Raw genomic sequence first — 19,581 nt, 5'->3', positions numbered from 1 at the left:
GTCCTCCCCCAATGGCCTGCCGCGCCGGCGCCTCGCGCTCCAGCCCCGCCTCCCTCCCAAGCTCTTTGGGCGCTTGCGCCTAGCGAAGCGGGCCGGCTGAAGGTTTCCCTGTCGAGGGTAGGGCGGGCGGAAATGGAGAGGGTAGTCGGGTCCAGCCCCAGCCCTGGCCTGGCGCCCACCAGAGTGTGCGTTGGGGCGGAAGGGGAGAGGTGGTTACCCGGGAGGTCGTGGCCGGGGCTGGCCGGCTGACCCGGACGGGTTTTTATGTGTGTGCCCGCCCAGGGAATCATGGAGAGCTGTTTGGCCGCAGCTGCGCTGAACGGGGTGGATCGACGTTCCCTGCGGCGCTCGGCCAGGCTGGGCCAAGAAGTGCTGGAGCGGGCCAGGCGGAGGACAGTGGATTGGCATTTACAGCAGTGCCCCACGGGCGGCTTGGGGGTCCTTTCCCGGGAGGGACCCCACCGAGAAGGACGGCGGGCAGCCGACCCTCGGCGCTTTCTCCCCGCAGAGGTGAGGGCACCGGTGCTGGGACCAGCGGATCACTGCCCCGCAGATGTCGGGACGACTCGTGGAAAAGTTCTTTGAAAACTATTTTTGCTAGGTTCTTGTTGGGCAGCGTGGAATGATAGTGCTTGGCCCTAGTGGTTACTTTTTTATTAAAAAATTATCACACGCTACCATCTGATGTTAGAGAAAACTAGTGAACCTAGCTTTCAGGTCCTTGATAAATTCATGTGTATCTTACTGAGTTGGAGTTCCTTCTCAGTAAGAACTTTACTATCTTAAACTTGAACAGGCCTTTACAAGAGTAAAAAGTATTTTCAAAATTCATGCTCCAATAGGGAACCCTGAGTCTGACACGTGACTTGACATTTATTCATATAGAGAGAAGACAGACACCCAACCCTTAGTGCTTCCTTCAGAATAATGGCTGAATTCATGGACTATACTTCAAGTCAGTGTGGGGTAAGTTGGTATGAACCAAGGATGTGCCCAACCCCCTAATTGCCAGCCAGTTGATCACAGGACCTTTGGGGTTTTAGAGATAATTGAGATACTCCTGTATCCCCTGCAGATCTTCATGCACAAATTGCAATCAGCAATTAAACTTTGTGGAAAAACCCAAATTAGAATTCATCCAACAAATATTTATTGAATTCCTAACTCTGTAATTATTGTTGAGGATATGATAGTGAACAAGCCCAAAAATGTCTCTGCCCTCAGTCTATTGGGGGAAAATAGCTTATTTGCTGAATTCTAAAACAAGTCAAATATTAGGCTTTTATTTTTTACTTTAAACTGAAGTTTCAAAAAATCTCTAGGATCTCTCTGGGTTTTTTTGTTGTGTTTTGTTTTGTTTGGTACTCGGGACCTTGTGCTTGCAAGGCAGGTGGCAGAATCACCGAGGTAAATCCCCAGCTCTGGATCACACTGTTTTTAAGATGTATTGAAACAAAACCTTAGCATTAGATTTTAACCTCTAATGTTTGTTCCAGGTCCCTGGTGAGGTAGGTAAGTGTGTCTCAGTGGTCCATAGTTTGGTGACAAAGATTATTATGTGCAACAGAAGCAATTCCTTGGTCAAGTGTGTTGGTTAAAGGCAGGAGCAGCTTCAAGTAGTTAAAACCATGTTCTGCCATTTACTGGCTATAATGCCTTTAGCCAGTCACTTTCTTTCAGCCTTACCTAAAAAGGCTGACCAGAACACTGAGAAGGGGTCAATATTTAAGATGTGAAGCTAGTGGTATATTGTAGCTTCCCATCTTAAAATTAAAATTTCTAAAATACTTTCCAGTCTTAATAGCCTGTTTCTTTTTGTTTGTTTGTTTTTTGGTACCAGGGATCAAACTCAGGACCTTGCGCTTGCAAGGTAGGCAGCGGCACCACTGAGCTAATCTCTGTCCCTGTTTGTTGTTGTTTGTTGCTGTTGTTGTTGTTGTCCACTAGAGATGGTGATTTCTACCAGCAAATTATCATTAACTCTAGCACATTGGATTTAAGTGAGTTTTTTAGTACCTTTCTTTTTCTTTCTTTTATTTCATAGTACTGGGAACCCAGGTATGCTCCACTACTAAGCTACATCCTGGCCATTTTTATTTTTTTATGAGATAAAGTCCAAGTTGCCCAGGACGGATGTGAACTTGCCATCCTCCTGTGTCAGCCTACCTCACTGGTACAATTGCAGGCATGGACCGTTCTGCCTGGCTTTTGGTGTATTCATTGAAAGGAGTGAATGGAGGTTTTAAAGTCCCTCTACTAAAACCCGTACACGTAGGTCATTTTTATGTACCTTGAGGAAATGTTGAAGGTGGACCAGCCAAGATTGAAGGAACTGATCTCTCTGGTCTTAACACTTTTGAGTCTTTTATGCCTTAAGGGTACTGGTCAGTAAGGGAAAAGGAAGATAATTTCCTGTTTCTGTCCTGCTTTTGGATTTTTTTTTTTTGGTTAAGATCCCAAAAAGCTAATCTTAATCTTTTTACATCTTTTACAAAAATTCCAGTAACTCCAAGAATAGGGTTCCAACCACTGAGATATGGATCAGAGAATATTTTTATGTTCTTATTTGTACTGTGATGGTTGTAGAAAAATCTGTAACTTTAGCTTTATTGGAAAGTAATTAAACACTTGGTTCATGATTCATTAAAAACAACACTATTCGTCCTTGGTTTTAGATTTTGCAGATTGGTATTCACATTGGTTTTCAGTTCATGCTTCAGGTCAAGTTTGTTATAGAATGGAGCTTCGGAACCCTTGGTCTTTCTAGAGATTTAGTATTCTGGGGTTGCATCCACAATTTTGAAGCAGCCCCTAAAATGTATCGTTAGATCTGTGACCTCCAGTGCTTCCTCTCTCTGCTGTACTTCTAGTCACATGCCTTAGACGCTGGCCCTGCAGGGTGTTCAAAACAAACAGGCTTGTGATACCTTTATCGTTAGTCATAATCATGGACAAATCTAAGGTTAGCTTCAAGGTCAAGGAAGGAAAGAGACAAGAAAAATGTAACCATTTTCCAACCCTTTGGATTATTCTTGACCTGGAGACCTCTCCTTCCACTCCACTGCATGGGAACCCTGGGGAGAAGGGCTGCAGAACTCTGCAGAGGTTTGTTTTGTTTCCTGATGTAGCCCAAGAAAAGGTACTCCTGTCTTCCTGTATCCTTGTCTAAGACAGTAAACATGGAAATGGTCATCAGAAATGAAAGGGCATGTGTACTGGTATTTGGCATTGCAGAAAAGTTATGAAAATGATTTAACCTGGGAATAAGAGCATGATCCTCTTGCCTGCCCACCTTAAACTGGCCAGAACTCTTGCCCTACAGAGGCAGCAGATGGCAGCAAAGTAAAGTCAAATGCAGTTCCCATGTCTGGTCTGTGAGCTGTCTTGTTCTGGAACTGAAGAGGCTGTGTTACCTTTGTTCTCCTCCTTCCCTCTTTACCCATACTTTGCCCATTTATCAGAGAGGTGTTTCGTTTTCTGAAAATTCAACCAGGCGAGTTACCCCACATCTTTCGCGTTACTTCTCTAGAAATATTATTCATCGGTGCCAGAGGAAGGAGGGGCAACCCATGTCTATCGGTATCACAGAGGGAAGTCTCAGCAGCACGTGTGCTCCGACACAGGGTATGGTCAGGTACGTGTCTTCCACCATCCTGTGCTGTGCTTGCAGCTTCTCGAGGTTCAGTGTTTGTATTTGGGGGCTCCTGCCGGACTCTGTCTTGGACATGTGTGTGGCTCAGCAGTACTGTGGCTATCAGAAATATGTCATTGCTCAACCTGAGACCGTTTACAACAAGCATGAAGCATGGGTTTGTCCAAAATGTGAGACTGATTTCGCTTCACTGTAGGATCTATGGATTCACTTGCAGCTCTGGGCTGTGGGATAATTGGGCAGGCTTAAAAGAGCTTCACGTATCCTTTTCTATATTGAGGCATAAGAAGGGGATTTTTAATAATTATGTGTCTTACTACAAGGTAGTGCTATCGTGTGTTTGGTAATTTTTAAGAAGGAAGTAGAGAAAGGGGGCATCTATTTTAACAAAATGCTTTTTCTAAAAATAATGGTTTTAGGGCTAGAGATTTAGCTCAGTGGTTCCGGTGCCTGCCTCACAAGCACAAGGGCCCGAGTTCGATCCCCAGTACCAAAAATAATAAAGGTTATAGGCTTCTTACTGCAGACTTACCTGTCTTTTACTGTGTGTCACTGTTGAGGAAGCTGAAGGTTCTACTTGTAGTTGGTGGCAGGGGTAGGTTTTAGGAATTTGTTGGTTGTGGTTTTTGTCTTTATTTTTGGTACTGAGGATTGAACTCAAGATTTTGCATCTGCTAGGCAAGCACTCTGCCACTGAGCTAGTTCCCTAGCCCTTCTTATTTTTTGAGACAAGTTCTCACTAAGTTGCCCAGACTTATCTCAAAGTTGAAATCCTTCTGACTCAGACTTCTTAATAGCTGGGATTGCAGGCATGCACCACCACTGTCTCTAGAAACACTGGTGGTTATGGAAGAGAGTAGGCTTTTTTGTGTTTTTGTTTTTCCCAAACTTCCCTAACGGTACTCAAAGATAGCAAATTTAAGTCCAGAGTCTGATCCCCAAGTTGGACCCCTGACTTTCTGACCTAATGGGCCATCTTGGGGTGATGGAGCAAAGGGGTTTAGGAATAGTGGGTGTGGGGAGTACCTGGATGTGAGCAAGGGCTGAGCACAAGCTAGAAGCACTCGCTATGCCCCTTCCTCAGACATGGAAAGCCACCGTCCTGGGTTCCTTTTTCCAGCCTAGCCTGAGCTGTCTCTCAGGTGCACCTTAACTTCAGAGATTACACGTGGGGAAGAGTCATTCCTCTTTATCCCTGTAAAATGTAAAATAGTGCCTCTAAGAGAACTGGCTTTGTCAATCACTGCTCCCTTTAATACCCCCACTCCTAGAAGCAGCACACAAGACACTTTTCTGAGAGTTTGTTAAATGCCATCACTGTTGCATTTTAAATCTTCCCTAAACCCAGTCGCCTGTAGAGCAGGACCATTGACTAGGAAACGGAGGCTTAGGAGTTAATCAGTCCCTCTTGGAAAACAGCAGGGGATAGTATTTGAACTCAGACCTGTCTGATGGCAGAGCCCATGTAATGATAAAAAGTAATTATGGTAAACATCTGACTAAAACACTTCACAGAATTCACTAAAAAGAGCTTTAAGAAGGTAGGCACCAACTTAGAACAAGTGTACAGAACAATTCTGATAAGGTAGGAGAAATTTTCTCTATAATCCTGAATACAAAGCTTAGGCACTGATAAGTATTTCTACTTGTCTCTTTAGAGAATAGACAGAGAGAAGACACCCCTGGATCCGGGAGGCATCTACCAAGCATCACAGCCCGATTCAGAGGCATCCCAACCTGTGAGTGTGGGACTGCACACGCGCTGGGCCTCACCATTGCGATTCCAGGAGCCAGTTGACCTGTTAATTCTGGGGCTCCCTGTTTGAACTGAATCTGTGGTATTTTTAAGTTCTTAGAACTACAGGAGGGCGCACAAACTCTTGGTCAAATGCAGAATTGTTTTCTTGTCATCCTTCGTTCACTGGAAGCTTCAGCCATGCTCTTTGTGTCTGAGCTCATAGTTGTGGTTGGAAAGAATGTGAAGTATTCGTATCTCAGTTCTTCCGGCTCAGCTGGGCTGGCCTTGAGTCCTGCTGGAATTCCACCATCTGTTCAAGCAGCAGGAGGGCCTGACCCTCCTCCTCAGAAAGTGCAGCCATTGCTGAAATTATGAAACATTGGGTGAGACAGCAGGTTCAGAAACACTGTGAGGTATTGGTTGCCATGTTTCATAAATGTTTCTCTGTAAAACGTGTAATGATGAGTTTCTCATTTGTAGGATAAGGTACTCATTAGTTTATGGAACAGAATCTTTTGGAACTTGCATGGGCTGAAATTCTGAGAAAAGGAGCTTGAGCATTTTACTACAGTAAATTCCTTACTTTTCTGTTTTTGTATAGTTTGCTTCTGGCCAGGATCTGGACTATACTGGAGTTGAAAGCCACTAAGAATACTCAGCTTCTCACACAACTCTAAATTGCTTGGCTTAGACACCTCCAATCATTGCTTCCTTTCAGTAGTGCTAGTCTTCGTGATGCTCCAGTCTTAGTCCACTGTTGCCATTTATGCAGACAAATGGAGCAGCCTTGGCTGCCGTGATTTCTTTCACAGCTATATTTTCTTAGACGACTCTTATTTACACAGTTAACAACCATTAGTTGTGCCATTGTCTTAGTCAGATTGATTAAATGATAATAGATCTCCAAGTTTGTAGTAACTACCAGTAGGTGTGAAAAGATACAAAATAAAGCAGTTTTTGAAAAAAAAAATTGGCTTCACATCTACCTAAGGCAAGGAAGGAGCTGAGTACAAATATCATCACTTACTCCTGCTAGTGGAATTTACTGGCTAGTAGTTTTTGTTTTTGTTTTTTTTCCCCATATATGGCATTAGAAATGGCACCTTCTGCCTGGGGCTCTTTCTGAGCACTGAGCAAGCATGTGGTTGCATCCCAGCTGTTCCTTGGCTCTTGCTCTTTTTTGGTTTGTAACTTTGCCTTTCCACAGTTGAATTGAGACCCACCTCTACACGCCACATCTACTTGGAGGACGGTCTGTGCCCAGTTCAGCTCTAAACACAAGTCTGTTAACTCCAGCTTCCAGTATTTTGCACCATGGAAAACCGTGGAGTGCTTTCGCCCTCCAGCTGCCATGCTGCTTCAGGAGCCTCTGCTCCTGTCATTCTTAGCTTCAGGAGAAAGGAAATGTTTCATCTTCTCAGTAACGAATTCAGCAAAGCTCAGTTAAAAAGAATGCTTCTCATTTTTCTCATGGACTTTGCCATTACTGCCAGTGTCTGCCCACAAGGGCCACTGTCTACTTTTGATCTCCAAAACAAAGGCCATTAGTCTTTCCTTCTTCCTAATTCTTACTCCCGCTAGAGTGTTCTTATAATCCTTCGTGTTCCTGTAACACATTCGCACTTACAGTGTTTTCATGTGCTTATTTGTGAGGTGAGAGTTATCACGGCTTTAGAAATAAACAAGAAGAAGTGGAGGCTGAGATTTACCTAATGAGTTTGACCAAGCCGAACTTTGAGAGCAGGACTCTTATCCCACACATGTACCTCATTCCATCATCCCTTTGGCGTGGAAAGGTAGTAAGGGTGCCATGGTGTCCTAAAGTTGCTATCTTTTCCTCTCTTCCTTCTAGGCTGAGAACATCTCCAGGGACCTCTACATAGAAGTATATCCAGGGACCTATTCTGTCACTGTGGGCTCAAATGCCTTGACCAAGAAGACTCATGTGGTAGCAGTTGATTCGGGACAAAGTGTGGACTTGGTCTTCCCTGTATGATGTTGGCTGCCACTGTCACCACATCGGTTTTTAAGTAGCAAGAAGAATAAAGCCACCGAATGATTTTCTTAATTATGCATTAATCCTGTTTCTAGTGCTGACCTGAGAGGGTCAGCCTGGGAGCTGCCATCTGTCTCTCGCAGTGCCCATGTGAACCTGAGAGGATACAAGACCCTGTCTCATTTGCCCATGAATAACACTTGGACGATGAGGTCTGAACAGTTTTTACTGCTTGCTTTCTAAGTAAAGGTGAATTATGCTAATAAAGGGAGAGATTTGGAAACAAAGATAATTCAGTTTTATTGGTATTCAGAAGAGGTGAAATACAGTATCTCCATGTACAACTGTAGGCTTTATGAAAAGATGGCAGAGGGGCCATGGACACATTTTCCCACAGCTGGCTGACCACGCACTGGCTTCTGTGGAATAGATGTTGAGCAGTCACCGAGCCCTTGGCCAGGACTGCCGGGACAGGTCCACCAGCTCCTGTAGCTGCCTTCCTGCTGCCCATCTACAGGAGGTCATAAAGGGATGAAGATGTAGGTGTTTATTTGTTTCTCGCTTCTGGTGTGTGTGCTACGTCTGCATTAAAGGCCATGTCAGCCACTCTGTGTAACCTTCAAATATTTACTGTCGTTATCCTTTCATTTCCTGTGAGAGAAAAAAATTCCTGAGAGTCTTACGCTAACTATAATTTTAAGAATCAGAAATCACTGATTTTTAAGAAGTCACCAATGTGTCTCAAAGTTTCTTAAGCTGCCACACCACTAGTATTGTTGCATCTCCTAGTTTATTTGCCTGGTGAATCATCCCATTCTGTGAAGAGCGGTCTTAGGGAAAGTGCCAGTATTTTACGTGATGAAAACAAAGTTAAATAGAGCTGTGCTAGCATTCGTACAAGAACACTCCCATGGACAGAGAGCCTAGTAAAACAGACCCATACCCAGCACTGTAGGGTGAAAGGTCATTTAAACAGGGATCCGGGCACCCTCCAAGATCCCTCTGTTGAACCTCATGGGTTCTCTGAATCTTACTAAATGTGAAGCTGTGGGTATGTGCAAATTTCTGGGAAAGTACACCGTGGGCCTTACCATTTTCAAAGGGAGTATGACACCCCCACCCGAAGGCCTAAGAACCGTGTAAGGAGTCCAAAGAAGCTCCTCAGCCTCACCTAGATCCTCGGGGCTTTTCCTGTTGGGTGAATTCTGGTCCCGCTCATACCTTATGATACCCGGACCCATTTTTCTGTATTCAGCTCCCAGTAGCAGGGTCTTCAGTGGCTTTTTGGTTGCTTTCAGAGCTAGTTCCTTGGGTGTCCCCACTACTGCAGTTTGTATCTCTTGTTTGTTGTCATCTTCTTTCTGGATGTTGTGACATTTTATTCCTAAACCCAAAAATCAATTAGTCATACTGGATGTGCCACCATTTTGATGGAATTGATCTTGACAAGTAGAACTATATCGAGGATCACTGATCTCTTAAGTATCTCTAAACTCTCAGCATTACTGTAATAAGGGTTATTAATCTTGTCCAGCCAGTGTGCATTTTTGGAAATGTTATTATCTGATAACCCACTTTAGGTCTTAGAAGAAGGACCAGCTCAGTCAAAGGAGCTTCCAGTCTTTCATGATGTTATCAGGAACATGTCTAGTAGCGATCATAGTATGCTGATGGAATACTAAAGATGGATACTAAAGATAAACAGGCCAGACATGCTGGTGCATAGCTGTAACCCCAGCACACTGGGAGGCTGAGGCAGGAGGATTGCAAATTCAAGCCCAGCCTGGGCAATTTAGTAACTTGATGACACTACCTCAAAGAGAGAGAGAAAAAGGAAAAAGAAAATGGGACTTTTGAGGGCTAGGGGAACAATGTTAAGAAGGACTACAGTGGAAATGGTGGTGCGTGCCTATAATCACAGCTCTGGGACTTTGAAGCCTGCCAGAGCTACATAGCAAGATACCTCAATAGATGAATAAAACTGAAATAGAAGGAATACCTTAAATTTGTTTTAAAACTACAGATTGAATCCTGTTTCCATCACAAGGCGGGTGAGAAGGGACCATGAAGGCCAACAGCCCACCCTCCCTGGCAGTAAGATCAGCGACCTCTCACTGCCTGTCCCTGAAAGGAACTAAAAGTGTGGGGGTAGAAGGACACACACAAGAGACTCCTGAAGGGCAGAGCTAAAAGCTGTCAAGCATCAACTTGACAGAACTGACATCTAAATACCAGTCATATTTAGGAGAAAAGAAGCATATTTCCTTAAAAGACTAGGAAATCTGGAAAGAAGAAAAGAAAAAAGCTGTCATTTGCCATTGTTCCCATCCCTGGCCCACATGTGGCCTTCTGTACTTCCATCTGAGTTGTGACAGGCCATACTGTCTTCAACCAGGGCTGGGGATGATCTGGGCCCCCACCCAGTGATGCTGTGGCTCAGCCCCTGGAATTACACTTTCTCTACAGTATAACAAAAGATCCAGTTCCTGAAGATACCGTATTTCTCTGAATCATCAGAACTTATTGAGAAAAAAATCTTCGGAATGGATCTGTTTAAATACAGTGTTAGGAAAGTGACCTAATGAGGGTCTAAGTGGGCAGAGGAGAGGCAAATAACATATGTTTACGGCCAGGGACAATTTGTTTGAACTTAACTGGGTCTGGAACTACTTTAGAGATTGCTATGGAGCAAGCCACAGCAGTGGAAACTCCATGTCTGACCGCTGTGGCCCCTGGCTACCCCTCTTGTTCCTCTCCCTCATATTGGGAATGATGTCTCAATTGCTCCCGCGGACTCCTCTCTTGGTCTGGTACAGCTTTTCTATCTCCAGGTTGTGTTGAAGCAGGAGGCCATGAAAACTATAGAAAAGTTAGCATGGAAACTAGATTTGCTATAATCCCAGCACTTGGGAGGCTGAGGCAGGAGGATTGCGGCAAGTTCAGCCTGGGCTACATAGTGAGTTCAAGGCCAACCTGAATTACAGAGCTAGACCCTGTCTCAAAAATAAATAAAACTAGATTTGGGCACAGTTCTCTTTACATCATCACTTGTTGGGAAGGCAGAGCTCAGAAATGGCTGCATCTAGAAAGTGTTCCAATGGGAAGGGGAACAAGGGAAGAGGGAGGGAGAAAAGGAAGGGACAAGAAAAAGTGAAAATAGAGGGAAAATGGAAACAAAGCTTTTGTACATAGGGAGGGGAGGAAAGGGGCTTGAGGGAAGGAAAGCGGTGCAATAAAATAAAATTTGTTTTTTAAAAAAGAAAGAAACAGCTGTTTCTAAATAGCCACTGCCAAGCCTTACGACTGTGAGATCAGAGGGGCCCATTTCAGACACCCAGCACCTTTGCTCTCTACTTTGTATTTTCAACACACATTTTCCTTTTGGAGAGAGGAACTCAGCTGGCCATGGAGGGGGTCTTGTCCCTCTAATGTTTCCCAGATGGAGGTTGGAGAAAGATCTCACACCTTAGAAGCCGGAGAAACCCTGCAACCCTCACGGGAGCTATAACTGCAGCAGGTGGGCTGGGGATTTAGCTCAGTGGTACAGCCTGCCTCACAAGTGCAAGCGCAAGGTCCCGCATTGAATCCCCAACCCCCAGTACCAAAACAAAAAAAATTACGACTGCAGCAGGCTTATGTCCACCCCACCCATGCCAAAGCCCAGGGGCCCACAGAAATCACCCCAGAAAGTTCCTGATTAAAGAAACAGTCCTTCAACTTTCTGGAACTGAAGATTAATGAAGTCCTTACCCCTGGGACAACACTGAAACCTTGGGCTGAGCAGTCCTAGCTGTCCCGGAAATAGGGCATTAGCTTCAAATAAGGACTCAGGGTGGATCCCACAATGAGACCCAAAAGCCCAGCAGTGGTGTCCTTAGTGCTCGAAGCAGGCTGCCTCCGCTGCCCTTCACTGAGTGTCCTATCAGTGACCCTGGGCCCCCAGAATCTAGCCTAGGCATGGGTGTATCCAAGCCACCTCTTTACACAGCTCTGCCAGCTGACCTAGGCTCCTGCTCTTCCTAGGCACCGCTGGGAATTTACCCAGGTGAGCGAGGGGCTAATCGATAGGCTTCTCCCCAACAAGGCACAGCCCTTCACTCAAAGGAGAGAAGCTTGGGGTGGCTGCTTCCTTGCTAGTTGTAATGAACGAGCCGTGGTTCTTCCCACTGTAAGGTGCTCATCGGAGAGCGTGGCCAGGTGGCCAGTGTTCAAGGATCAGTGCTGTGCTTCTCAGGGTGATGACACTAATCAACACCTGCATGCATTTAACTATTCAAATCAAGGCCTCAAGGAACAAGGCAGGGAGCGAAAATGGGCAATGGCCATGCTCAGTCAATAGACCAGAGGAAAAGACAGGCGTTAAATGAAAATCTTAGCACAAAGTTCAGCCGATCCTCTCGTTTGCAGCTTGAATGGAAACCGACCACTTCCTCTTCTCAGCCTCCCAAATATTAATTACTTTCAAGTCAACAGAATGGGGAGGTGTAGCAGGTTCCTAAGGGACACGCAGAAGTAAAGCCAGCAGCCGCTCCTGGGGCGAGCAGCCCTCACCCTTGGCCTACCTGGCTTTCCAGGACGGGGCTCCGGCCCATTCCTCCTCCAGTACCTCCACTCGGGCTGGCGGGGGCCGCTCTGCATCAGAGGCCTCTCGGGGAGGAGGGGGTCAGTGTTGACTGCGCTGTCCGCCATCTGTCTCTGGGGAAGGCCCACTTCCAGGTTAGCCTCCAAATCTTCTTCACACGAGGAGGAGGAGGAAGAGGAAGAAACAACGGGGAGAGCGTGCACTGCTCCTGCCTCCTCTTTAGGGCCTTCCAGGGGCAAAAGCTGTGCTGCGGGCTTCAGCTCTGACTCTGGGAGTTCTCTGGCTGTGACATCTGAGGTCCTAGTAAGAGGCCACCAGGTGGGACCCATCAAGGGACAGCAGTAGCCCTGGCACAACAGCTGGCAGCAGGCATGGGGGTGGCAGGGAGGGCACAGGAATACGGTGTCTGAAGGAAGCCTGTTGGCAATGCCTCCACTGACTGTCCCCAGCAGAGTGCAGCAAGGGGCGCACAGGAGGGCACTGGGGTGCTCGCTGGCGCCAGGCTTGCTCAGCCTCTCCACGGCCTTCTTCCAGACAGTGGGGGGCACCCACCTGACCCCACCTAGAGGCACCTGAGCTGTCTTGCCATTCCAGAAGTGAACAGTAACTTCCGCTTCCTTCGACGCTATGAAGTGGAAAAAGGCAACACCTTATTATAATTACCTCATCTCTGGGTTCTTCTATCACCACAGGCAGGGCCTCAGCTGGCCCCTCTGTTCTCCTCTCCCCTGTACCGCAGCGGCCACCTCATCCTGACAGGATCCACCAGCCTCCCTGAGTCCTGGGCAACAAGACGAGCTGGAGGGGTCTGTCTTGCACAGAACTAAAATGCCCCTCAGTAGAACCCCCCTAACATGGAGTAAAGTGGAAGTGCGCCAGTAAAGGACTGTCAGTCCCTAGAGAATGGTAAGTTCCCATGCAACGCCAGGTAAATACTATGGTTTAACTAACCAACATAGACAGGGCGGTTATAGGTTACTTTCCCTGATTAAAAAATTTGTAATCTGAAGGATGTGACTGTTGAGCCAGGCACAGAAGCACGCGCCTGTAATCCTAGTACTTAGGAGGCTGAGGCAGGAGGGTCACATGAGTTTGAGGCCAAACTGGGCTACATGATAAGTTCGAGGCCAGCCTGAACTATATAGAGCAGCCCTGTCTCCAAAAACAAAAACAAAAATGATATTATGTATCTATTGGTGCCCAGAGTTAAGCAGCAAGCAAGAACATAAGAATTCTTTTTTTAATGGCTCAAAGACCCCTAAGCTCCGGCCTGATTGCCATCCTGGCTCCCTCTGGACACTGATGGGTCAGAGCAGCTTCCCTTACCTTGCTGAATGCCTCGCATCTCTGAGCCCAAGAGAACAGTGCCAGGTCCATACTGCTGTCCGCCTGGCTCCCATGCTGCCAGCACCTTGTCCCCAGGTCGCAGTGAATATTCTACAAATGGTGAGAGCTGAACAACATCTTCTTCGGGGACCACGCTCTGCCTCTGGCCTGGCAGCTTTGGGCTTGTGGTAAGGGCAGACTCAAATTCCACAAGCAGGACCCCCTGACTCTCCAGCTGTGGGGAAGAACACAGAATAAGATTCGGCCTTAGAAAGGAAAACAGGGAGTGGCCAGGTTCCCTCCGATGCCGCAGAACCAGGCCCTGGGTTTTCCTCACAAAGGGCAAGGACCCTGTGAAGGAGAGACAGGAACAGGGGCTACTTGGAGCTAACCAGAGTGGAGACAAGCAGGGCCGTTGCTGTTCCCCTGCCTCATCTTGCCAGGGGCAGCTTTGTTCATCCTAAGTCTGCCTTTCCCTTTGCATTCTCCTCCTTTTCCTGTTTTTCTTTGCTCCTACCAAATTTCTGGCCTGCAATTTCCAATAGTAGCCTAGGTCTTCGGAATCTTTCCCCAGTTCATGCTCTTCCGCCAAACACCAAGCAGTGCTATTCCTGTGTCCAGGACCAGCCAGGGACGGCTTATTATTCATCTACGCAGCCAACATGGACAAGGAGTTACTGTGCCCTTAGGGCAGCCCTCAATCTGCCATTAGGGCTAGAAAAGAAAGTTTTAGCTGAGTAAATGAGTAGCATGCAAGAGAAAAAGTACTTAAGCTAAATAAAAGTAGAAGCAGTTTGAGTACTCAGAACTTGAAAAAATCAAGTGATAAATATGTTTAACAAATCACTACACAGGACAATAAGATCTATATGTGAGCAAACCTCTACTAACATTTAATTTGAATTCACTTTTTCCTCAAAAATGACAAAATCACCACTTTTGGTTGGAAATTCCATGATTCTGGTTTTTGTTTTGTTTCTGGAAATGCATAGTAGTCCTTCCCCTCACTGGTCCACGTTCATGAAGTCTGATTCTGAAAAATCCCAAAGAAGTAAGTACCCGCCGCAAAGTAAAGCCCGACCCAGGCCCCTGGTGTGCCAGGAGCAAGCATCTCTGCAGAGCAAGCTTACGTGCTTGTGGGTAGGCACATTTTGCTCTTTCTTTTAGGCTGCTACCAATAATCCAACACACTGGATTTTCCTGAATACTATGGGTTGCAGTGTGACTTCATTCCCACCAAATTTACCTGTTGAAGTCCTAGCCCCCAGAACTCAGAATGTCACTTTACCTGGGAACAGGGTCATTGCAGATATAATTAGTTGAGATCATAATGAGCGTGGAAGGCCCCTAATCCAATATAACTGATATCCTTATAAAAAAAAAAAAAAAAAAAAAAAAAGGAAAAGTTTGAACACACAGTCAAAGGGAAGTCAAAGCCAGACACCAGGGGGCGCCAATTGCCAGCAAACACTGGAGGCTAGGAGAGGGCGTGGAGTGGATTCCTCCTTAGTCCTTAGAACCAACTCTGCCAATACCCAAACTTCTAGCCTCAGGAGATGTGAGACAATCCATTTCTGCTGTTTTAGCCATTCAGGTTGTGATACTTTGTTATGTAGTCTGAGCAAACTAATGCATACTCACTGAGGTTACCTGCTCACTTCTACACCCTGTCTATGGGAGATCTGTGCTTATCCAAGAAACCAAACTGCTAAACACACAGAACTAAGGCAGATTAGGTATAACAGGGGCTCCCAGAGGAACCTGCCTGCCAGGGAGATGCTGGGAGTTAGCGACTTGCCTCTGGAGCAGCCTTTATCTGAGCCTGGTAATAAAAGCCATCTGGTTCCCTCCTTGCCAGGACCCAGGTGTTAGCAGCATCTCTAACTCTTCCCAGCCAGCCAGGGCCTTGCCAGGCTGGGTCAGCAATGTGGAGAGATGGGTGATATGAAGAATACCTGGAAAAATGCAAACAAAATTATAGGTGAACACGAAAACCCAAGAAAGTTTCACAGTTAGATCTGAGAAGTGCCATTGCATGTGAATGACATACAATGGGATATGAAACAGAAATCCATGGGGAATATGTTCAGTGACTCATTTAACAAATGTGACAAAACAAGATCAGAGATTACAGTCATTTGCCCTGTTGCAAATATATGACTAAGTAGAGGAGGTGAGAAAATAAAATTCTTAATAAGGAAAGAAACCAGCAAAAGTACCTTCTTACTAAAAACTATGAACAAGTGAATCAGCCCTTCAGCCCTTAGGGTCCATAACTAATGTGGCAACGCATCACTTCTGGTAAAATAAGGTAAACTTTTGGGAGGGCAGAAGGTGAGGAGAGTGAAGGAAACCATCAATTTTGGTTTGGGAACCAAAACCTGATTAGCCTTCAAGTTAATTAATGCTTGTTCTGAGACTAAAGGATAGACCAGGAAAGACCACCAGAAAATGAATCCTAAGGTGCCAGTATATATGGATTCTAGGCCTTATCCTGGATCACATGGACCATAATGCCAAGCGCAAAACTGCAAAGCCAATGGCACTGTGGGGGCCGAGGGATGGAGAAGGGGCAGCACAGAGGAGCTGGGTATGGGACTGTGGGCAGGTAAAAGAGAGTTCAGGCCTGGGGAAGGGTGCAGGCAGGGCCAGCTGGCCTCAGAGAGTTGAAGAGTGGGTATTTGGGTTTTTGAAGAAGCTGTCTTGTGGTCAAGCCTGAATACAAAAATGCTGAACTTGGCCTTGAATATGATGGTTCAAACAGGCTGATCAAGAAATGGAGTGATTAAAAACCACCCAGACTGACCTGTCCCTGACCCACACAGACTGAAATGAATAATACAAAAGTTATTCCTAGAATTTAAACAAAATTTGCATCTGTGGTAGGCTGAGGTTCCTTTGCCCTCCCATGATTGCGATGCACAATGAATACATTTGTCTTGGGGAGTCGGTAAGTGTACATGGCCATCTAAATCCTTTTTACTTCTCCTCTCTCTTCCTCATCCATCCCTAGATTCCCTTCTCATTTACAAGAGATCTATCTCCTGTTTTTATTATCTATCTTTTGTTTTGCTCTTTGAGTTATTTATACTTTGTGTCATTTGCTCTCTTGCAGTTGTACTGTAGACAGCTGGCTGAGGGTACTATTGGAGAAAATCCTGGGTAGTTGAGAACTTTCAACTGTCGTATAGGGTTAGGATTGGAGAAGGGAGGCTGTTGGCTACACCCTTGCTTAACTTCTGTGCTGAGTTATGACTCAGCTGATAATATATGGAAAACATCTGCAGTATAAGTAGTTCAATACACGGTTGGATTTTCCTCCCTCCTTCCCAGGGACAGGGGCTTCTCAAACTTCAACCCTGATGACAGCTAAAATGCATATAGGATGAATTCCGAGGGAGCCTAAAGAGGGGCCTGGAAACCTCAGCTTAGTCATCGGTGGTAACAACTCTAATTTCTCATATGTTTTCCCAGCAAGTGTCACAGTTAATGGTAAAATGAGCTAGAAATCTTATAACTGCTCATGACTGACTGCTTTCTCTCAACTGCGATAGCTGCAGCTCTGTTACAAGAGGAACCAAAGCCCTGTCAGTAGAGGTTACTGGGAGTACGGGGTAAGCAGGGGTGAGAGACTTTTACCCCATACAAATCCCAGGCCAGAAACCAAGTTCTCTCCTTCCTGGGGTGCACCATTTCTTGCAGAGGGGTGAAGCTGGTACCTTGTAAAAGCATGGGACGTGGGGAGCCCAGGTGCTCTGTGGGCAAAGGGGCAGGCAAAGGAGAGGTCCCCACGTAGGGCAGCATAGCCCCAGCCAGGGGCCTGCAGGGTTGTAGCCACACTGCAGTACTTCGGCAAAGGCATTGCAGGCCACAGGAGGATTGTGAGGCCTTCAGAGAAAGACAGCACCTGGAACAAGCACCATCATCACTTGAGTCCAGCCACAGCCCAGCAGAGAAAGCCTGGGTGGGCCAGCTGCACCCTGGCACCACCCTACCTGCTCAACAGACATCCAGTGACCCTTTGGGATCATCTGCCTCAGGAACCTCTGTTCAGAGCGGGAGGAGCAGGAGCTGTGATTTTGGAGAAACCCCACTTCATCACAGCCTTTTGGTTGGGTATTTAACTTTCATGCCTCAGCTGACGCTCAGGAGGCCATGCCTGCATGTTCATAGCTCAAGACCCCCTTGGTGTTTTCCTCCTTCCTCTTCCCTAGGGGGAGGGGCTCCTGAGGGAGGCCCACCCCTTCCCTCCACAAACCCCAACCCTGACAACAAACCAGTCTCTCCTCCTAACCCAGCCACCCACGGGACTAACTGGCCCAGGCTTAGCTGAGACCTCAGGCCCATTGCACCCATCAACCTGCTCAGAGGTGACAACTGCCCCCATGGCCCATGATCAAACTTGGCTGCCCTAGCCCACCAGCCCCGTTAGGCTCTGCCCTGCCGGGTCCACAGGTCTGACCCCAAAGAGACTCACACGCAGCCCCAAAATCTATCTCCATACCTCAGCCTCCAGCCCCTTCTGACAGTTGGAGCTCAGGGCCTCAGCCCAACTGACTCCTGGTTGCCAGGCAGGTCGCCATGGATGCAAGCCAGCAGGGAACACTGTGGGCCCCTGGGACACTGAGCATGTGCAAAGGGTGCCAGGAGCCCTTGAGAGACTTGGGAGCACAGGGGAGAAAAGGTTTTCCATCTTTTTTTTGGGGGGGGAGGGTAAAGGCTAGTGTGTCCCCAGTTCCCAAAAGCTGAGGTTTCCCTACTGCCAGGACAGAGGGAGGCCTCATGGATCCCAGAGAGTCCTGTGACAGGGGAAGTGACTCCTCCAGAGACTCAGGGCTATAACTTTGGCACCACCATGCATAGGCATGAGGCTGGCTGGGGACAGAGAAGCCATGGCAGGCCTAGGAACTCTAAGAGAATTTGCCCATGGTTTAAAACAAATTAACCAAAGGTGTGAGCAAGTTTGTCTGAAGCAGACTGGATCTGCTGAAGAGCAGAGGTGTGGTGACCACTCGGAGGGCAGAGAGTAGACAGTGTGACAAAGGAAAAGAAGTCTGGATCCTGATCTTGTTTGAACACCCATAGAAGGCTGGCATTTTGAGGATCTGACAGTCATTGTGCACTGTGGAGAATACCAAAAAAGTTGCAGGGACATCTGTGGGCGTCTCGGCCACATCCCTTCCACCAGTTCCTGTGTCTATGCGTCTATGTGGACAGAGAGGCTGCACCTCAAGGTCCAGGAGTGGAACGTGTGTGAATCAGGGAGTCCTTTGATATGTTTCTAAGCCTCTCCAGTCAAAATGAAACTTGAGGCTTTTGCTGGGAACCCTAGGTTATAGATTTTTCTCTTGCCTCCTATGCATAAATAAGAAGGCATATAATTCTGAGAGATTCCGGAAGCCTTTTTGGGACATTGAAACTATTTCCAGAGAAAGCCAAAGAAGATAGACCTAAAGAAAGCAGGCCATGGGGAAACAAATTATTGGTAATAGCTGTGAATCTTCTAGTTACGTGAGACAATAAATTTCCTTTATTGGTTATGCCAACTTGGATTGTGTTTTCCCTTTCTTGCAACTGAAAGTACCTTAGGTGCTGACTTTCCTCACAGTGAATAACCTTGTAGTCAGCAGAGCAATAGTGCCATAAACCTTAATAGATTACTTGGTACACAAATTCAAACTTTAAGAAAGACTAAGGAAATCTGGCAATGAGAGAATGATTCCTGAATATGAATCATGGTGGAAGGGAAAGGGAGGAGTAGAAAGCAAGAGCAAAAATGGCCAGGGATGTAGCTCTGTGGCAACAACACACCTGCCCGGCAAGCGCAAGGTCCTGAGTCTGATTCACAGTACAAGGGGCTGGGAGAGAAGGGGGGGAGAAGGAAAGAGAGAAAGAGAGAAAGCAAGAACAAAGAGAGAAGGATGTGTTTGCAAGACCGATTTTCTTGGCAGGATGGCAGTGGGGAGTTGGGTATCCTGGGAAAATCTAGACATAGCTATTTGGGATGAGAACGGATTATAGGGAGCTTTGAAAAGTGAGCAGATAAATTTAAACAACATAACAGTCAAAAGCAGGTCATCACGCAGTTTGAAAGACTCAGTAAGCTGAAATGCTTTACAAGAACATCAGAATGAGAGTGAAGCCAGTGGAAAACAGAGCTCGAGACCAGAGAGGAGATGGTTAACAATGGCCCAGACACAAAGTGATGAGATTGGAATAAGAAAATAGTAACCATGGATATATATGCTGATACCTACCTGAGTTGAGGCCTTTCTGCAGGATACAAG

At 46.5% G+C, this 19,581-nt stretch overlaps 2 protein-coding genes across 10 annotated transcripts; one reads left to right on the top strand and one right to left on the bottom strand.

Annotated features, from left to right (window-relative positions):
* Positions 1-54: 54 nt before the first annotated feature.
* Positions 55-7,430, top strand: Akip1 (A-kinase interacting protein 1). Of its 4 annotated transcripts, none has more exons than XM_010615307.3 (6): positions 55-117; positions 283-510; positions 886-966; positions 3,530-3,634; positions 5,311-5,391; positions 7,243-7,430. In XM_010615307.3, exons 2-6 carry the CDS (start codon positions 289-291, stop codon positions 7,384-7,386), a joined length of 633 nt encoding a protein of 210 aa, XP_010613609.1. In that variant the 5' UTR covers positions 55-117; positions 283-288; the 3' UTR covers positions 7,387-7,430. The 4 variants fall into 4 exon arrangements, with proteins under 4 accessions (XP_010613609.1, XP_019061744.1, XP_019061743.1 ...); XM_010615308.2 differs by lacking the exon at positions 55-117 and adding an exon at positions 165-185; XM_019206198.2 differs by lacking the exon at positions 55-117 and having other exon boundaries at positions 128-510.
* Positions 7,431-7,711: 281 nt separating this feature from the next.
* Positions 7,712-17,867, bottom strand: CUNH11orf16 (chromosome unknown C11orf16 homolog). Of its 6 annotated transcripts, XM_010615316.3 has the most exons (8): positions 17,290-17,340; positions 17,014-17,201; positions 15,093-15,249; positions 13,295-13,529; positions 12,521-12,593; positions 11,949-12,268; positions 8,558-8,770; positions 7,712-8,037 (listed from the first exon to the last, which is right to left on the bottom strand). In XM_010615316.3, the coding sequence occupies exons 1-8, from the start codon at positions 17,323-17,325 to the stop codon at positions 8,006-8,008; spliced, it is 1,254 nt and encodes a 417-aa protein (XP_010613618.1). In that variant the 5' UTR covers positions 17,326-17,340; the 3' UTR covers positions 7,712-8,005. The 6 variants fall into 6 exon arrangements, with proteins under 6 accessions (XP_010613618.1, XP_010613616.1, XP_010613617.1 ...); XM_010615314.3 differs by lacking the exon at positions 17,290-17,340 and adding an exon at positions 17,799-17,867 and having other exon boundaries at positions 11,949-12,593; XM_010615315.3 differs by lacking the exon at positions 17,290-17,340 and adding an exon at positions 17,772-17,826 and having other exon boundaries at positions 11,949-12,593.
* Between the last annotated feature and the right edge of the window lie 1,714 nt (positions 17,868-19,581).

The sequence above is a fragment of the Fukomys damarensis genome, unplaced genomic scaffold (assembly GCF_012274545.1).
Source record: "Fukomys damarensis isolate Sample0158 unplaced genomic scaffold, DMR_v1.0_HiC HiC_scaffold_16, whole genome shotgun sequence".
Taxonomy (NCBI): Eukaryota; Metazoa; Chordata; class Mammalia; order Rodentia; family Bathyergidae; genus Fukomys; species Fukomys damarensis.
This window is presented reverse-complemented; position numbering and strand designations above follow the sequence as displayed.